The sequence below is a fragment of the Pantherophis guttatus genome, chromosome 1 (assembly GCF_059756535.1).
Source record: "Pantherophis guttatus breed Tessera chromosome 1, ASM5975653v1, whole genome shotgun sequence".
NCBI classification, from domain to species: Eukaryota; Metazoa; Chordata; class Lepidosauria; order Squamata; family Colubridae; genus Pantherophis; species Pantherophis guttatus.
The window spans coordinates 114174562-114194355 of record NC_142063.1 but is presented as its reverse complement, the minus strand read 5'-3'; the positions used below and the strand labels follow the sequence as shown (position 1 = coordinate 114194355).

General features: G+C 40.9%; 1 protein-coding gene across 7 annotated transcripts in view; it reads right to left on the bottom strand.

The window, feature by feature from the left end:
- Positions 1–475: 475 nt before the first annotated feature.
- The window catches only part of PITPNM1 (phosphatidylinositol transfer protein membrane associated 1), a 31322-nt gene continuing 12003 nt past the window's right edge, over positions 476–19794 (bottom strand). For 3 of the 7 annotated variants that reach the window (XM_034420272.3, XM_087881514.1, XM_034420271.3), the window contains 18 exons: positions 18679–18786; positions 18499–18560; positions 18016–18257; positions 17514–17703; positions 16731–16838; positions 15990–16171; positions 14658–14857; positions 14382–14552; positions 11873–12025; positions 9730–9878; positions 7538–7648; positions 6487–6603; positions 5137–5285; positions 4426–4575; positions 2488–2671; positions 1849–1977; positions 1425–1668; positions 476–1004 (listed from right to left, as the gene is read on the bottom strand). In XM_034420272.3, the coding sequence (XP_034276163.2) occupies positions 988–1004; positions 1425–1668; positions 1849–1977; positions 2488–2671; positions 4426–4575; positions 5137–5285; positions 6487–6603; positions 7538–7648; positions 9730–9878; positions 11873–12025; positions 14382–14552; positions 14658–14857; positions 15990–16171; positions 16731–16838; positions 17514–17703; positions 18016–18257; positions 18499–18560; positions 18679–18786 (2666 nt within the window). In that variant the 3' untranslated portion in view covers positions 476–987. Of the gene's footprint in view, positions 1005–1396; positions 1669–1848; positions 1978–2487; positions 2672–4425; positions 4576–5136; positions 5286–6486; positions 6604–7537; positions 7649–9729; positions 9879–11872; positions 12026–14381; positions 14553–14657; positions 14858–15989; positions 16172–16730; positions 16839–17513; positions 17704–18015; positions 18258–18498; positions 18561–18678; positions 18787–19794 lie in introns of those variants that run through there. The other 4 variants (XR_015731076.1, XR_015731074.1, XR_015731075.1 and 1 more) reach the window with 3 other exon arrangements.

Sequence of the window (19794 nt, the reverse complement as noted above, 5' to 3'; positions counted from 1 at the left end):
ACGATTTCCCCCAATATAGCCTTTGTAATACCACAACAATCATACATTCATTATGTTCGTATATTTCATTGGAAAACTGGGACTTCAGTACTTAAACCTATCTTTTTTTTTTTTTCATATTCCAGTTGGGGAACTTCAAAACAGATTATAGATAAGCACTTTTCCACCACACCCAGTTCAGCAGCTACCATGTTGGGCAAAGTTTAGATGTGCTTTGATAAGAGAAAAGTCTTTCCTTTTCTCCGTATGCATGGAGAGGCTGGGAATGGTTGTTACCTTTCCCATTTCAGTGGAGAAAGAAAGAGAAGTGAAAGTGAGTTCCTCCTTAAAGTTCAAACCTTTTGCTATTGTTTTAGTGTTTTATACACAAACACACACACATTTAGATCAATGGGCAGAAGTTAGTTTCCTATTTTGAAGCATTCATCCCTACCTAAAATAATGTTGAACTAGACATCCCAACTGCTTCAAGACATTTACAATGTTTAATACTTAAATTTTATTGTTTTGTGAACACATTGAAAGAACGCAAAACTCCCATAAGTCCTCCAAAGCAGGGTTCTTCTTTCTGCCTCTCTACTTCCCAGCAATTCGGACGCTGTGAAGCAAATCCCACCCCCCACCCCCCCAAATGTCCAGAAAGGAAGTACAGATTCATCCTTAAACCTGACACTCCTGTGCTCTCATTCCGGACACAATACATGCACAGAAAGGCAGTATCATGCAGATATCCAACGACCAACGAGGTATAGGCAGGATGAAGGCTGACAACTGAAGTAGAGGCTGGAGCAAGGCGCTCAGCCTCGGAAGTGAAATGGCCATGCTGGAATCCATATATGGAGATATATAGATATATAGATATAGGCATTTTTTTTCTGAACCATTACTCCCTACCTTAAACTGGAGAGAATTGTGGGAAGACTTGAGAAATTATGGGGGCCACTGCCTCACCTATGAACAGGCTGGGAGAATGGATATAACCCAGTCTTAACAGGCCTCACATTCTGAAAAAAAGGAATTCACAAACAACATAGCACGGTTTAAATAAGGGGAGAATATGAATAGATTCCCATTGTACCCTTCCCCTCCACCCATCCCTAGGGGGCATGAGTTCAGGAACACTGGCTGCACTGTAGGTCAATGAAGACCACGAACAGAGGCCAAGAACTGGGACCAATGGGAATGGAACACTCTTTGGGATTGTACAGAAGCTCTCTCCTCCTCGTCCTAGCGGCACTGTCTGCCAGCTTCTGGCCTCGACAAGGCAGAGCCCTCTTTCTCTCTCTCTCCCTCCCTCTCTATCTATCTGCATGGTGTTTTTAGCTTCTTTCTCTCCCATCTGTGGCCTCTACAGGCCCAATCCGAGCATCAGCTGCTGCAAGTAAGAAAATGCAGAGACTTTCCCTCTTGGGTTTACTCCTCACTTTCCAGCTTCAGACTGACACTCCGGATTTTGGCTCGGGGCTGGGTGCTTCCAGTTCCCTCTCGTTCCACCTGGCTCTGTCCCCGGGAGCGCAACAGCTGGCTCTGCTTGCGCAGGAAGTCGACAGGAGCAGGGCAGCCATAACTGCCTTTGCCCAAGGTGGGCCTTGTGGTTCCTTTCGGCGAGTGGGCGAGGGAGGCTGCTTCCAGCTGGGCTAGATGGGCAACATAGCCATCTGAAAGGAACTGCAAGGAAAAAGATTAAGGCAGTTAATGCCTGCTTTTATCTGGCCCACCCATTTCTGAATGAGCCACAGCCTTTGTGGGTGGGTGGGTGGGTGAGGAAAGACCTTATCACAATATGGCACTTGCACATTTCAGTCCCTCGATTAGTTGGGCAGGACAGTAGCTGAGCCAACTCCATACCTGGCATTGGCTTTGCAGTTTCTTCACAGCCCGACCCACAATGTAGATCTGGGATGAAGGGAGCCCTAAAGAGCTATAAACTGAGATGTCCTTGGTGGAACCATATGCAGCTACAATAGTGACCTCTGCCTACAAGAAATAAACAACGACATTTTAGAATTAATTTTAGGTCCCTCCTATTCAAGCAAAAATACAAGTGTAATAATAATTAAAATACAGAAAGTACCAAATCCATAAATTAAAATGAATATGAACACTAATTAACCACTCAAAACCTGGTGAAATTAATGCACTGTTACACACGTTACACTTTACACGCTTCAGATCTATTATGGACCGACCCACCTCCAGAGTTACACAGCTTGACCTGGCAGCAATATGAGAAAAGTCTCTCTCCCATATGCCACCCAGATAAGCAAGGCCGTGAGGCCTCTCCTACAGAATGTTATAGCAAAACCAGGGAAAGCTGTTCCTCTGAGAGTTGGGCTCTACTATGCCACTTCAGCACCATTGTTCCCTCACTTCCCTTTCTCCTGTGGTACTCCTCCAGCTTTTTCCGCAAGCCTCCTCAGTTACACCAGAATAGAATCTCCATTGTATGCCTCTTCTGGTTGTGAAAGAACACAAGCAGTTACATACCTCTTGCTGAAGGCCCTGTAGAAAGGCAGCTTTCTGGCGAAGAGGGTCATGCGTGAGGCCATCACAGAAAGAGACTATGCCATGTGGGAAATTATGTTGGGTAAGCCAAGCCACCACTCTGTGCTTCTGCATGTCTGGACGCCCTGTCACATAGATGATCATGAAACCAGAATCTTGCCAATGCCTACAAAAGCAGAGGGAAAGATAAATTATCTCTGGAAAACAACTAAAAACCTGGTGTTCTCCAAATATTTCAGGTTACTTCTCCTTAGCACCTAGCAAAGGGTTATGGGAAGGGTAGTTCATAATATCTAAATTGCCTGCCCCTATTTGGAGTGTAAAGATAGAACTGTAACTAGGAGTGATTGTGAGGCCTAATTATGACAAAGCTTAACAAAAGGGCATGCCGTATTTATAGCATTTTGCATCTTAGTTCCTTAAAGAACATCCTGTTGAGTCACCAGACCAAGGATCCATCAATGTATGTTCAAAGAATATTGGTGAGACAGATTATAAATATGCCTTGCCTCTGGAAAAGTCATAACAGGTCAGGGAGGGAATAGTTATCACTAGTACCTTCCTTCATGGTACACTGACACTGAACAACAGAAGTTACTGTGAGGTGAAGAGTTACTGAGTGGCCCATCTTCCTCCCACTGTTAGTCTGCACAAATCCCCTCCATGGCCACTACCCATATCTTACAGTAGGCATGTGCAACTACAGGTACAGTCCTCAATTTATAACCACAATTAAGCCCCAAATTTCTGTTGCTAAACAAGACAGTTACTAAGTGAGTTTTGGTCCATTTTATGACTTTTCTTGCCACTGTTGTTAAATGAATCATGCAGTTGTTAAGTGAATCTGGCTTCCCCATTAACTGTGCTTGTCAGAACATGACTCTGGGACACTGCAGCCATCATAAATACAGATCAGTTACCAAATGCCCAAATTTTGATCATGTGACCTTGGGGATGCTACAACAGTTCTTAAGTGTGAAAAATAGTGGTCTCTTTTTTCAATGCTTTGTAACTTTGAACGGTCACTAAACGAATGGTTGTAAGTCAAGGACCACCTGTATAGCCCCTTCACGACCTGTGGACTTCAACTCCCACAAGTCCTGAGCCAGCATGCTTCTGGAAGTTGAAATCCCACAGTTGGGAAAGGGGCTACAGTTGTCCACCCGTGTCTTAAAGCAACTGATACCAGTGAGTTTGCTATGTTGGCTAAGAAATCTACAATTTGTGGTCCAACATTTGGAGGAATTCTCCCTCACTGCAATAAACTTCATTTTTTTAATTTGGGGTTTATATAAAGACATCCTTTCATTTGGTTAACTACGGTGATATTGAAAACAATAAAAAGAATCTGCATTCTGTAACAAATGCATATATTGTTGGTATGAATCCAGTCTGATTCATAGAAAACACTATCAATATTCAACTACCAGACAGTTTATTAAAGCTGTGAAAGTGAGCAGACATGCTTCTCTCTTCACTTTTCATAAAAAGAACAGGGATAATTAGAATGCTACTTTAAAGTAGAAAAAACATCCAGTTGCTTTAACAAAAGCTTCTTCCAAGAAATCCATTTTGACAGCATGTTGGCAATGACAAATATGGAAGCTGGCAAGTGTGAAGGAAAACAGCAGAACTATTTCCAAATGGTGCTTGAAATAGCTTTCCTGTTACTGTGTTACTTATTAAACATCTTTTAAAAAATATTTGCACAATGGAAAAAATTAATTAGGCTAAGTATTGGGATAAAAAGATTTACAGAATGTGGAAACATACTAGAGAGTAACTCAGTTGAGGAATGTAACATATATAAGAATTTCTCTATAGTCCTGGCACGGATTTTGGAGGCCTTAAGAAAGAGAAACAATCAATCAGTTGATTCAAAGAAATACAAGGAGTCTCTGAGGAGGGGTATTCACCTACCTTACCACATCAACAGCACCTGCTCGCACCTTGGGATCACTGCCCATAATGGAGACACTAGCTGTGAAGGAACCATCAATACTAAAGACGACACAAGGTGTGCCCTTAGCTACCACTGTCAGAAAGCATTCAGCATAGGTGTGATCACCTCTGTGGAGAGACAGAAAGGTGTCAGTCCAAAAGCAAATATTCCTACCTATTCAGAATCAGAAATGCTCAACTTATGCATTCAAACAAGCCATGAAGATAGAAGCAAGTGAGGGTGTTTTTCCCCCTCTATAGTGTAGAAAACCAAAGAAGGAAAAAGCCAAGCAGTTCAACTATTAACTATAAATCTGCAGAGATCCTGTAGTGAAATACACCTCCAAGCATCCCCCACATCGGCCATGCTGATCAGGGCTGCTGGGAATTGCAGTTCAGCAACATCTAAAGAGCCACCAGTTGCTTACTTTCACTGGCAGGCAATTGGATTGTAACAATTGAACCTGTGCGCTAAATAGTTGTCAAGGCCAAATTTGAACCATTCTGGTCCAGAAGATCACATCCCACAATCAAGTGCTGCAACCAATATAATACAGATATTTTTGTAGTGCATTACGGACATGTGCGTATATTGTGTTACAAGCTTTCCTGGATAGTAGAAGAGAATATCTGGCACAGAGGAGGCCGCCCAAAAGATCAAGCACAGGAAAGGATCTACCATGCATTCACCTCACCACCATACGGATAGGGTACATGCCAATGCCCAGCATCTTCTCTTCAGGAAGGGTGTAAGAAAGCCTCCCGCTACCACTTGTCACTTCTGTGCCATAATGTACCCATTTCCCTGACAATGGCTGTGCCATGATGTAGATATCGACCTGTAAAGAAAGATCAGGACGGTGTTCACCTCATTGCATGTACTGTTATACTGCATTGCTAGCCACAAATAACACTTGAAATGGCTAAATTGCAGCTGTTATTACAAGGAAAGGAGAGAGCACAAACCCTTCCTTCACTCCCATCTTCTTAAGTTGGTTTTTAAAAATCCATTTTCTCATGACCTTTTCATATTCATTCCTCTGAAGGATTTTTTTAAAACTTACTTTTATTTAATTTCTACTACCTTTTTCTTACAACACTTCTGTCCTTCTGGAAAATATCTATTCTTTGCCTTCTCAAGGGACTGTGGCATTTTCATATTACAACTCCAACTACATCTACTCCATTTTGCCTGTAAATTATTTCCCGCTCTTAGGATACAACACTTGCCATCTACCACAGTTTCAATGTGAATGGCTTCCTTTAGTCTCCCCTCCCCAACTCCACCCCCTTTCATTTTAGACTGCTAGCTCATATTATGGATGAGTTCCAGGCTCATTCATTAAGGGCCTCAACACAACTCTAATCCTGGAGAAATGAGGAATTCACATTAAGATAATCTGAAAACTGGTTCTACGGTAGGTCTCCTGACAGCAAGGCAGCTCTCTCAGTCACCTAAACAGAAGAACTAGGGAAGTTTTCCCAACAAACCTAAGAATCCCTCTGGAGGCCACATTCTATCCCATGGTCTTGGCTTAGCTTTAAATCTGAAGTTGCAACCCTACTTATTTCTGTTCCCCTCCTTACTCCCAGGAAAGCCTCGCCCTTGGTCTAGTGTCAGGTCTTCCTTCTTCTGCCATTGCAGAAAGCAGAAGGAATGGCCTTGAAGGACAAGAGGAAGAGCTGCCATCAAGATAACAGGCAGATAAAAAGAGCCTGAGTTCAGGCCAAGAAAGTAACTTTAGAAAACATCTCAGAAAACCCCCTCCCTCGTTCACATGGAATATTCAGACTTCCAAGTTTCTGTTGCTACAGATGTTACAATAAAAGTAGTACTAGCCAACATGATATTGGTTTCCAGGTCTGGTGTACCTTGGAGGACGAACAATCATTCTCAAGTGAAAACATTTTGCATATATGCCCACTAGGAAAGAGAAGGCTTATAGCACATAATGCTGCTTGCTCAGGTTCATGCCAGCATTATACCCCACCCGTTCACTTGTCCTGGTAAATCAATCCTAGAATTAAAACCTTGGTTACCTTCTCTCCAGTGAGAGTTACCACATCAAGTGGACCATACATGAAGCGCCCACTAAGGACTTGGGGTCGTCCCTCACACACAATCGCATCACTGGCACGATGGTTTGCTGTAACATTCTGAGAAACAAAAAGCCAGACATTATTATTAACCTCATCATTGCAAAACTGGACAAAGGGAGAATTTCTCAAGAAATGGATGACTGCAGTGAGATTGCAACAGAGCAGGTTGGAGAATTTAAATACCTTGAATCCCAACTCACGAACGGAACTCATGCAACAACGAAGAGTTATTTAGAGCAGGCAGGAGAATCTTACTACATAATAGCTATCTGTTCCTCTGTCTGCCTTAGAAGATCATTTGTGGGACTGAACGGATCTTTTTTTTCTTGGTTGTGTGCCAATTTGATTAACTATATAAGGCTATCTTTAATAATAAAATCAGCTGCCATAAGAATTATAGGGATATCTTGTATTGAGTTTTTCTTACTAATAAAACAACCACCATTACATTCCACTAGAGAAGGCAGTTTATCATCTTTTATGCACTATGAGTAAATGAACTTTCATCCTATATTTGGCACTATGACCCCACATTTAATTTGCCAATAGCTCATGTTTTGGGTGTCAGTGCTCACAACCATCACATCAACCATAACAGCTTGCTAATTCATTTGAGGGGCCAAACCTGAACCTAGAAAAATTCAAGATGTTATGAAAGTGAAGTAACTCTCCCATTCAATAACAAAAACCTAATATATTATACAAATAATATTAACCAAGAAAAATCAGATTTTGAATTGCAACAACAGTATGTCATTCCTGCAGAATCAAATTGATTGTTCTAATGTTTAGGGGAGTTAAAGGCAAACAATGTGAGATCAACACTGGTGATGGATTCAGGAACATTATGAGCAGAAAATAAATAGGATCAGATTGTGTATCTTCCTACAAAGCCAGTAGAGCAACCTCAACACATGCCCTGAAGACTACAAAAAAAAAAAAAAAAAAAAAAGACCAAAAAAAGCTGAGAGAAGCCACAGCAGGTTCGTACCCGGATCTTCACTTGTGTACGTTTGCGCTGCCACTTTTCACGGGGAAATGCTGGGCTGTAGATCGAACTCTCCTCATTCTCAGTCACTTGATGCTGCTCCGTCTCAATCACCTGAAATCAGAGACTGTAAATTCTAGGCCTCAAAAAATAACCAAGCAAAAAGACAGACTTGCCTTACGTTAATATGTAGCCAGTATTTAAAAGGAATAACTCCTTAATTTTCGGCAGCTAGATTGCTTCAAAAGCGGACAAGGCAAGCACCTTTGCCATGCTTCTGCTATCCTTGACAGAATAATGCTGGGATCCCCATTATCTCTGAGGCACTGCTTCCTGGTATTTTTCCAAATGCAATTTTTGCTGAGTTGGCACTTGTTAATGAATATGGCATTTAATCTATAATGGGTAATACAAAATTAAGGGCCACATAGCAATGTACAGAATTGAAATTTTGGGAGAAGCAGCCAAAGTTTTAAAGGTCATTGATGTTTTAGTATACCCAACGATGCCAAAAGCCGCAGCATAATGCAGTAAGTAGAGGGGTATTCACAAAAGCTGCTTCTCTGTTGTTGCAATGTATAGCTGCATGAACACCTGTAGAGTTATAAACAAATGTTGGCTTCAAAATAAAGCCAAGTAAAATGCTATAATTCTGTGAGTAGTGGGAAACTCTGCAGCGGTTTTATGCCCTGTGACGGCCTGTGCAATTACTGTATATAACACACCTGCAATTATACACAGCAGAATCTAACTTTAAACATAAAATTGCATGCATATTGAAACCTACACAACTGTGTGGGTGTATGCAGAAAAACAGCAACACAAGCTTCCTTCCCCCAGCAAGCGTTTTCCTGTTTGCAGAACATTTTTTCGTTTGCAATTCAAGAAAACATTGGGAAAATACTAAAGATATTATGATTTTAAAAAGATTTCCGCTGATAATTAAAATTTTATTAAATTAGAAAACAGGAAGGAGAAATAGAAATTTTGGTAGCAGAATGGAGTGGGATGCGTATTGTGTGTCTTATGAGGGGGCACTGGAATAAAACCTAGGGCAGTTGGGCCATGGTTGTTCTCTACAAATAATCCTTGATTTACAACCACAATTGAGCCCAAAATTTCTGTTGCTAAGCAACATATTAGTTAAGTCAATTTTGCCTCATTTTAGAACTTTTCTTGCCACTGCAATTAGTAACACGGTTGTTAAGTGACTCTGGCTTCCCTATTGACTTTGCTTATTGGAAGGTCACAAAAGATGACCGATCACATGGCCCCAGGACACTGCAACTGTTATAAATACATGCCAGCTGTCAAGTGTCCGAATGTTGATCACATGACTATGGCAATGCTGCAACAGTTGTTAAGGGTAAAAAACAGTCATAACTCACTTTTTTCAGTTCAATCGTAAAAACGGTCATAAGTCACTTTTTTCAGTGCTATTGGCTGCTTTGAACAGTCACTAAATGAACTGTTTTAAGTTGAGGACTATCTGTACTGCTGTGCTTTTTCAGTTCTCCAGGAACTCAGGCAAAAGGTCTTTCTCTTTTGGATGGAGATGTTAAGAATAAGTATAGGACATTTGGAAATCTAAGCACATCATTTAGCAGCTAAACTCTGAGTCTCATAACTCATGTAGACCTGACCTGTCAAGGTAAAATTTAGCCACCAAAGCACACTTGATTTCTACGTTTTCTACCTTAGATCTCTTCAAGAAGGATCCTGTATTATTTCAAAGGCAGTTTCAGGTCTCTGTGATCCCATGATGACAGCCATGGTCAAGAGATGGGCCAATATATTTCCAACTCAATAATAGGGTGTTTAAAAACTGCAAAAAAATGCCTTCCTTCCTTCCTTCATTTTTTTCATGAGAAATACTCTTCCCCTTTTTGCATTTAACAAGGTATACAGAGTACGAGGATGTCACAGGGATATATCTAGGTGCATATGCATGTACGTAATCTATTTCATTCTCCTTTTTGCCCAGAGAGGTGAGTGATGGGAGTTCTTTTCTTGCAAGACCTATGGTAGTGGGGCAGTGATACTTTGCTTGACAGCCTGAAAGACAATCCCAGATCATCTTTAAGCGGATTTTGAGGGAAGTTCCCTTAGTTGCCTCTGGTCAAATCAAGCAGTTAAAGGAACCAGTTCCACAGGACATACACATGTAATTTTCTATCTTGCTTGCAATAGCCCACCTGGCGTAAGATGAAGGCAGCCACATCAGCACTTTCCCAATAGCTGGCATGGAAAAGATGAGGCAGGGTGATGGTGGGAAAGGCCGTGAGTGCCTCGGGGCAGTAGAGAGAATAGTCGATGCGTTTTGAACCCCACCAACGATCCAGAACTAGACCAAAGGGGAGGAGAAATCATATTAGCACGATCCCCTGAAGGTGCCCCTATCTTTTTTTCCTTTCTCCTGTAAAATGGATAACAAGGTTCTTGGCATGTTTGACTGCTTTTATTGGTCATCCTTTTCTAATTTTTCTCTATATTTTACCCTTCAAAAACCATATAAAGATACAAAATACAAGGGAAAACAATCCCTGAAAAAGAAATGGTGTAGGAACTTTTTCCCCGTGTACATTAATGCATTGTATCTTTCATCTTATAAAGCTATATAAAAACAGTAATATCTGCAAAGGACTAATTGCTTTGATATAGTGGATCCAGATATAGTGGATCCATCAAAGCAATTAGTCCTTTGCAGATATTAGTATACTCAAGATAGAAGCACTACGTTACACTGACCAAGACCTCAAAGCCGTCCTGAGTCTTCGGAGAGGGGCGTCATATAAATTAAATTAATTAAATTAAATTAATTAAATTAAATTAAATTAAATTAAATTAAATTAAATTAAATTAAATTAATTAAATTAAATTAAATTAAATTAAATTAAATTAAATTAAATTAATTAAATTAAATTAATTAAATTAAAATGTTTGACAAAACAGAAATGAACAATGCATTTTTTAAAAAGCCAGCAAAACATGTATTTTCCATAGCTATTATCAAGATACATGAATAAAGTTACAACGTGGCAGATTGTTGATTTCTCCAGAAGGTTAGGGACAATACTGACTAACAGCAAACCATATCCATGTTGTAACATATGCTAGAACAGAACTAGTGAGGAAGCTTATTCCCAAGGTAACACAAATACTGTAACATCTATTTCTTTCCAGCAAGTTAATGTTGCCTATGTGTTTAATAAAAGCAGAAGGAAGTAATAGCCAAAGGAGGTGACTCTAAGTGAAATCTCAGCTCAACAGCAGCTGGTGAACAATTTCACTAACACTCTAATGAATACTTTTTCAATTTTTCCTGTTTCCCCACCCCCCCAAAAAATCACAAAAGACTCAAGGATCAAAGGGCACTTGCCATTAAATGCATCTTTAATTTTAAACTGCAGTTGCCTAAAAGTGCAATTAGCATTAATTTCTAAGCATTAGTACAGATATGGCAAAGGAATTCAATATTCTATTCCTCCACTTCAATGGAAGCTATAGCCTTGTTTTTAATGATTAAATTCTGATACACGTCAGTCCCCACCTCCAACTAATGACTGGGGTTTAAAAGAAACACACAAACCTCACACTCTTAATGCAAATATTATTTTAACATATCTAGTTTGATGATACTTATCAAAATTTCTGCAGAAACTTTTAAAGCTATTTTATAACACTCTGTTTCCAGTTGCCAGAAATTGAAGTGGCTCAGCTCTGCCCAGAACTATATTCTTAATCACCATAATGGCTCTTGGATGTTTCTGAGCACTCCAGAAGTGACACAAAGTGGCCCAGTGTGGCCAAGCTATGGCAACACTGCGGAATTTGGGTTTTCCACTCAATGAACAAGTATTTACTTGGCACCCAAGTAAATTGCAACCTTTGCAAAATGTACTCATTTGCTTCACAGAAACAAGAGCCTTTGTTCAGATTTCTGTCTGAATCGTCAATGAATCTATTCAAGGAGCAGGCAGTTCATTCTGAACGGCTGACGTGAAAGAACAGCTTTATACACCAGTATCGGAGATATAAGAGAGACACAGAAAAGGCAGATAGCTTTCTAGCACTTCAACTAAATAACTAGATGACACATTTTCTAATATTTATTATTTGTAACGCCTAAAGCAGTTAAAACAGGACTCAACCTGCCAAAAATAAGAATGTTTAGAAGAAAATAATGCTTTGTAAACGTAGAAAGCTCGTGGTAACCTTTCCAATCAGCAAATGGATTCATAATAACAAATGGCCTGCTAAGCTGACTAAAACGAACAATAGATGCATAGTCAAATCTGGTTTTGAAGAAATTAGTATAAAAAGGCAGCAATAACTCACTCTTGACAACTTCATTGGTGCTGGTTGCAGTGCTGTCACTTGCAGCTCCCTCATTTCCTTTCCAGAAGCCCCCAAATGCACCTGTTGGAGTGGGTGGTGTCACAAGGTCTAGCTCACTCACAAAGAGGGAAGAATGACTCTGCAAGGCGTCGGCTAGTTCAAGGAGAAACATAAGCAGAGGTGAACACAGTGATGGCATATTTCCAGTCCTCCACTAGTGTACTGCAGCATCAGCCTTTCCTAAATTCATTGTTTCCACCTATACTGGAACTATGATTCTCATAATTTCTTTTGGGGAATTAACTTAGCAAGATGGCATAAGGTTACCATTCCTTAAAAGGAAGTCTGTTCACGTACACATACACACACACACATACCTCATCCACACACAATATAACAGTAGTTTCAATCATGACATGGATCCTGCGATGTGTGTGTGTGGGGGGGGGAGAAACTGGATTAGGATCAGAGAAACTCAATTCTAGTCCACTCCCAAGCTCATTGGGTGACTTCGGACCAGTCATTCACCTCTCAGCCCAACTCATTCAATGGATGATTTGAGGGAAAACAAGAGAAGGGAGTGCCAAATATATTGTCTTCAGCTGCTGAATGACATGTTAATATATGTATAATATTATGCAATATGTAAATATAATAAACACTGTGATTTGGTGTTTGTAGTCAATTCTTGGACTCTAATGTTTCTATGGATTTTCTCCTATAATAACACTCTCTCTAGGCTCCAATTCCTCAAGAAATACTCCTTGCTGAACTTCCTCTCCTCAGATATCTCAATGCAACAGAACATGGCATCAGAGTGCACCACAGGCAAACATGAAAGGCTCCTTAGCATGGCAGATAATGTAGAGCATTCCTCAGGAACACTGGGTCACCAATCAAAAGCACATCTGCATTTCCTGTTAATTTATGCAGCATTCTAAAAGTTCTCTCACACACGTACACTTCCATTCATGTTCATATTCCATTCTACCTCTATGAATTACACAGGAAAATAATTAAAACATTAGTTCTAAAAAGAAAAAAAATGGAATAAAATTAAAATAAATTGCACATTTCTACTCAGAAGTTTCAAATTTACACTGCTGACAGCTAAAAAAAGAAACAGAAAGGAAATTCCCCTCCTATCATTATAAATGACTCAATATACATTCTGAGAAAGGAAGTAAACTTCCTCCTTGGGCCTGACAGATAAAACCTTTCAAAAGCTTCTGGTTGATCATTAATATATGGAAGAATTGTAGAAGAAACTCCCTCTGAACAGATCTGGCATAAAAGGAAAAACGCTACTTTAACATGAGTCTAACTAAAAGGGCTTAACACTGCCTCACTTGTGGGCCGGGGGTCCAAAGTAGGCAATGTCACGAGGACACTAAAAGCAATACAGATTCTGTCACAACATGTTTCTGTCTTGGTTAGCCTCAAGTACACAGAGGTCCTGCATATCAATCAGCACATGCAGCAGAATTAGTGGTGGTGATCACTTCAGACCATGGAGATGAGAACTTTTATGTCCTTCTGTATAACATTCCCTACAAATAGAAATCTATTATTCAGAGATGTCTACTTCACACCATTACCATCAGTTCCATGCTGATTTTCAATGCAAGGACAAAACATTTTATTATACCGCTACTGCAGGATAATAAATAGGAAGCAAGGCTAATTAATGACTAACTGATGAAATACCAGCTCTATCAGGCTCCTTCTCTTCCTAAGCTGTTTCCCTTCCAAACAGTCAAGCACTTACAAATTGCAATTTCAAATGTGCTTGACCTTTTGCTTGCTTTCTTCTTTGTCCCTCTCTGTTCCCTTCTTCCGTGTCAGCTTAAATAAACTACCCTGGGAGCCTTTCCACTTAGAAATAGGTACAGCGACTACAAATAAATAATATAAACATGTGGCATCCTCCCAGCAAAGGGCTAAAGGGACATGGCTGCTCTACCAAACTCCTCTATAGAATTAAGAGACTGACTCCAGAGAATTCCTCCTTATATATTAGGGCTGTCAAACTCCCGGCCCACGGGCTGGATGCGTCATATACTGGCCATGCCAACACCCGGTTTTGAGAAGGGGGGGGAAGTCCCAATACGTCATTGACACCACCGTGACAACATGAGTTTGACACCCCTGTTATATAATATTCCCCCTCAGCTCTGTTATAGCATATTGTTTAGAACAACATAGAAGCCTTTATTATTGAACAAAACAACATCTCCTAAAACATGCATTTTACTTTATTTTGTGTCATAGATTTAAAACAAATGCACCACCATACTCAGTAATATTATAATCCAGAGAACCAAATCTTGTGTTCTGCAGTTCCCTAAGTGCAGAACCACATCTCAAACATCCTCCATCCCTTACACTATAGCCCCAGCCTTCCACTTTCATATTTCCAAAAGAAAAGAAGCAACAGAGTCCTACCAGGTCAGGCCAAAAGTCTTTCCAGTCCATTATTTAGTGCCTGGCCTACACAGTTTTTCCTCACCTAATAAAGTGGACGAGCCATCTCCCAGGGGATATTTCTGATAGCGGGGGACCCCAAAAGGAGGTACAGCATGAAACTGTTGAGCTAGCAGAGGTTCTAGGCGGGAGGCACAGGGGTCAGCAGCATGAAACAAGTTATAGATCTGTTCACAGGACGGCCGCATCTGAGCCACTGAAAGACACAAACGACTATGTAAATTGCTGTTGTCTACAATGGATGAAAAAAGCAGAAAATATGATGAAATGTAGAAAGATGGAAGAAAAAAAATCTCCGTACCATCCAGGGCGGGCATTACTGTCTTACGAAGTGCAAGTACCAATCCCAGAGGGGAGCCAAATAAGAAAAAACCAGACACTTTAAATTCCAGCTTCCCAACCATGTTAGGGCCTTCAAAAGTCTCCACCAACGAAGATGAAGAGTTACTGCTGCGTCGGGGGTCTCCTTCTGTTTCTGAGGCAGGCACGCTAGACTGCAGGCTAAAGACAAGAGGGGGGGAAATCATGTCCCTGCCAGAAAATACAAATAGCCCCCAACCAAGTCCAAATAGTCCACAAATTACATTTGTCCATTTACTTTAATTTCTAAAGAAACTAAAGACGCACGATGGTAAACAGAAAATCAATAACAATGAGAAAAAGGAAAGAGAAGAAATTTAATAAGTGTACAACACTTATAGGGTGGAAATTAAAATTTAAAACAGAAATGTTTCATTCCAAAGAAGCTTCTTCTCTAGCCCAGTTGATTCAGTTACTGAACTACAATTTTCAGCATCCTTCTTGTTGTTAACTATAGACATACAGCATTTGGATCTGAAGTGGGAAAGAATACTGGGAATCCAGGAGGGTCACACTTACTGTATGAGTTGTGTAAGCCCTAAGAAATGCATAACTTTAAGGAACAGCCACACAGCACAGCAAGAGCATCTGTGTTGGATCCAAAGCACCTCTGCCTAGTTTAGATCTGTACATTGCACAACTCCCGTGATCTTTACAACATTATTACCACAAGAGCTTCTTACACAACCAAGGAATAGCCATAGCTCTCTTCCAAAATTCTACCTTTCCAGGAAGAAAGGTAGCACAACATATTATAAGTCTTCATATGTTGCTGAACTACCTCTCAGGTTTTTTTTAATTATATGCCATCAAGTCAGTATCAACTCCTAATGACCAAATAAACAGATTTTTCTCAAGGAGGATCGTCCCCGAAACCTTCAGGTCTTGCAATGGTGCAGCCATTGCTGCTGTACTTGAACTCATCTATCTTGCTCCTGGTCATTCTCCTCTTTTTTTTATTTCTACCTTTGTCAGCATTACAGAATATAACATTATTATACACTATTAGCAATTCTAATATTAGCTTCTGGAGTTGAGATTCAACAACTTCTTAAGGATTCTAGATTATGCACCCATAATTTTACTACATTTCCTCTTAAGTGTGAAAAGTTTAACAGACTCCTTAGAGTATGCTAGAGAAATTCTTTAGAAGACTGAGAGCAATTCAGCTGACCTCCTGTTTCCAATTGGCAAACAAGCAGCTCAGATTACTGAAAACCGATACCTAATAAGTCATCTTGGTTTTATAGCCTTGGATTCCTTAATCTCTCACCTGGACAAGATTTGTTGCTGTTGTAAAGAGTCACTCTCTGGAGCTACGCTGTCGCAATATTTCGGAGTAAGAGGAAGTACTCCTGGCTCAGGACTGGCACGGCCAATCCCTCCTGATGTTTCTGGCTTCTTGAGCAGTGGGTCTCGCACCACAGAAGTCTCTGGAGACAGGAGATCAGCATTCTGGAAAGAAACATGGAAGGCTGAGAAGTTCCTCTTCTGTTCAGGAAATTAGAATGCCTTTTCTTTAGGCAAAGAAGGGTAGATCATGACCACAGGAAAGTTACCCAGATTATTTTTCCAGAATTTAATAGCAAACTGCTGAACAGTCTTCCGTGATTGATGGTGAAGTAGCCACTAAAACAAGCAGCATAAAACTCCGATGGCCACAAGATGCCTTTTTAAGCAAACCAAACCATGACAAAATATTGCCCCTCACTCTCTTAATCAGCCCTCAGAATTTGAAACAGCTGTGCCTCCTTGCTAAAAAAAATATATTACCCACCCCTGCAGATCTCAACCAAAAAGAAACAGGACACTTGACTGATCTACTACATTATATTCTAGAGCAGACATACTTGGGCAGTTCATCTCTAGAATGAAGTCAGAAGAAAATATTTCTCCTCTTCATCTATTTTCAGTTCATCTCGTCATTATGTAATTATCCATCTGCCCATTTTAGAATTTGGAAGGAGAACATCGTCACAGGTAAGGAGAGCTACCCCAGGGCTTGGGAACTGACCATGCTGCCACGACGGCTGCTCCCATGACTTCCTGACCCACCAGCACGACTGTGGCAAAGAGCATCAAAGGCCAGGATACCCCCAACACAGTCTCCAATCAGCAGCACCTGTTGGGAGAGATGAATTGCTAATAGAAGAAACTCAAGGCATCAGCATTTTTTCTTGCTAAATTTTCAAGAAAATTAGAAAGGATCCAAAAGATATATTCTACCTCTTTTCTACAATGGTTATGACTGGAGTAGCAGGAAAATATAATGCATATTAGAGCAGCATTTCCCAAACTTGTCAACTTTACAATGAATGAACTTCAACTCCAAGAAGTCCCTACCACCCGTGGTATTAGAAAATTACTAAGTTACTACTTACTAAATTAGAAATTTTCTAATTTCTAAAATCAGAAAATAAATTTTCTAATTCTGCATAGTGCACAACCATTGCATGGTCAGATGGGAATAGGCTCCTATACATAACCTTGAAATCATAAGGGATTTGAAGACCTCAATTGCTATGATTGTTATGGTGGTCTCAATCATCTTGCAAATGTTAATGTTGCAAAAAGAATGGATCTTTGTAATGTATTATCTCAGTGTTTTCTGAATTACTTTTCCAATAAACATCACAGCTCTATTTCAAAACAAAAAAAAAAACTGAACAGGATGCATATCTAAATGTCTGTTCCACTGGTCATGTGGGCACATAGGAATTAAATATCTTTCTTACTCTATTCTAGATTTCTGCCTCCAACTTCCTATACAAGCTCTAAAAATTGCCAGCAATCTAACCTGGCCACAGAAGCCCATGCCATCAGGGGAATGGATGAAACTGGCATAAGCCTGGTTGGTGCGAGAAATGACTGTTGCCACGGCACTCTGATAACTGCCCGAGGAGGTTGCAAGCAGAGGCAAAGCAGCCAGTGGGATGTGATCTTGGCTACTGGACAGACTGTCGCCATCGTGGCTGTAGGGGCTGAGTCTAGGAAAAACGAGTTGAAACGAACATCAAAGCACAGTTCACCTTCTTGGGTATTCATTCTGAGTGGTACATCAAATACTTCAAGTACTTTACTTGGCTCTACTATACCCAAGCTAGTGCAAAGAACAGGTCTCATATTTTTTCTAGATCCCAGAACAAAAAAAAAAAAATACTATTGATGTAGCAGATACCACTGCCCTCATTAAGCCCCTTCATACTCTTGGTGCCTGCAATTCTTGTTTTCTCAGGCAGACAGCCAAATAGCACTAATCGCATGAAGTCTTTAGCAGCTCAAAAAAACGTGCTTCCTACTTGGAGACCAGGACATAGGCAGCAGCACAGATCGGTGGACAGGGCACTAGGCGTAATGCTATGTGCCCCAATGCTTCAGGAAAGTGCAGTCGGGTGACTGAGTCCAAGGTAGCAGTGAGTGTATGTACATCAGCCTGTTTGGAGCCTGGTTCTCCTACACCCTGGTCTAGGATGTTGCCACTGTGGAGGATCAGGAAAAGGGCATGAATACGGCAGGTCCCAGAGAGCCCTTCTGAGCCAACCTATGGAAAGACACACAAGGCACTGTGAGGATGAGATCTACTGATGGAAGTGGCGCATATCATCCAAGGGGGGGGGAGTTTTAAATGTTGCCACGTATTGCAGCCAAGGATATGAAAAATTGACTAAGGATAGGACAACAGTAATCCTGTAATCATCACAAGCCCTGTCTGATGGCTTGGGGCCACAGTAACTGAAGGCAGTGAAATAGGAATGCTGTGTTGCAGGCATGGGTTTCCTCACCTCTGGTGGGCCAGGTACGGGGGCACCATCACTATCTGACTTGGTTGCTCCAATCGCATCAACTGCAAAGGAAATTTATATTGCACTCAGTGCAACGTGACAAAAGGCAAAAGGCCAATAACAGACTCTAGAGGTCGGAAAGGGCAGAAGTCATAGAACATGGAAATGGATTTCTCTTACCTAGAACCTCATCCCGTTCATTGGGTCGCTCCAGAGTATCAAGGAAGTCATTTGAATTCCACTTAGTGATTTCCTTTGCAAACACATCATCACTGTCAGACAAATCCTCTAAAATGAAAAAGGGTTACATGCAGTCTAGTCACTGCAAATATACTGAAATGCCCACCATGGTTAAAAATCAGAGTTAAGAAAGAAGGGATAATTTTTAAAGGGAGAAAGGCACATTAGATGAATGTCTCTAACAGTCCTCCAGATTCATAGGAAGAATTCTTTTCTAGCTTTGCATCTATCATCTGTGGAGTCCTTGGTGCTCTCTGAGCTTGGTTGTTTGCTTGCAGGCATTCCATTCCAACTAGGTAATGTCATCAGTGAGAGTACATGTAGCTCTTGCTCCCTATGTGTATACAGTAGTTTGCCCTGCCAGTTTTGGTGGAGTATGGTATTCTCCTTGGTAGTTCCTTGATTGTTTTCTGCCTGATTGTCTGGTATTAATCTGCCCTACACAGTGGCAATTATAGTGCTTGCATTGAATCTTGTAGATGACTCATTTTTAGTTCTTGGGCTATTGGGTATTTTTGTTTGCTTAAGATGTTTTGGAGGGCTCACAGGTAGTCCTCAGTAAAGAACTACTTGTTTAGCAATGGAAGTTACAATGGCACTGAATGAGAGGTGATAACAACCGGTACTCAAAGTTCTGGCCATCTAAGCAACCCCACAGTCGTGTGATATGGGTACTTGGAAATTGGCTCACTTTTATGACAGTTGGAAATGTTCCACAATCACATGGTTACAATTTGCAACCTTCCCTGCTGGATATCCACAAACCAAGTCAATGGGGAAGATGGCAAGGAATGTTGCAAGTTGCTTGGGTAAGCCTCCCCCACCTGCACACCCTGCCTTAGCCTTCTGTGCTCACGTCAGCTACCTACACACCCTCCCTAAGCTTATGGTGCATCTCCCTGGCCATTCATGTGCCCTCCCCAAGTCTTCTTGCACTCATGCGGCACCTCCCCAGCCACCCTTCTCATCCAGCAGCAGCCATCCCAGGGCCCACAGCATTTGCGCTGTGCCTCCCTCCTACTTGCATATACTCCCCAAGCTTTGCTGCCTTGTGAC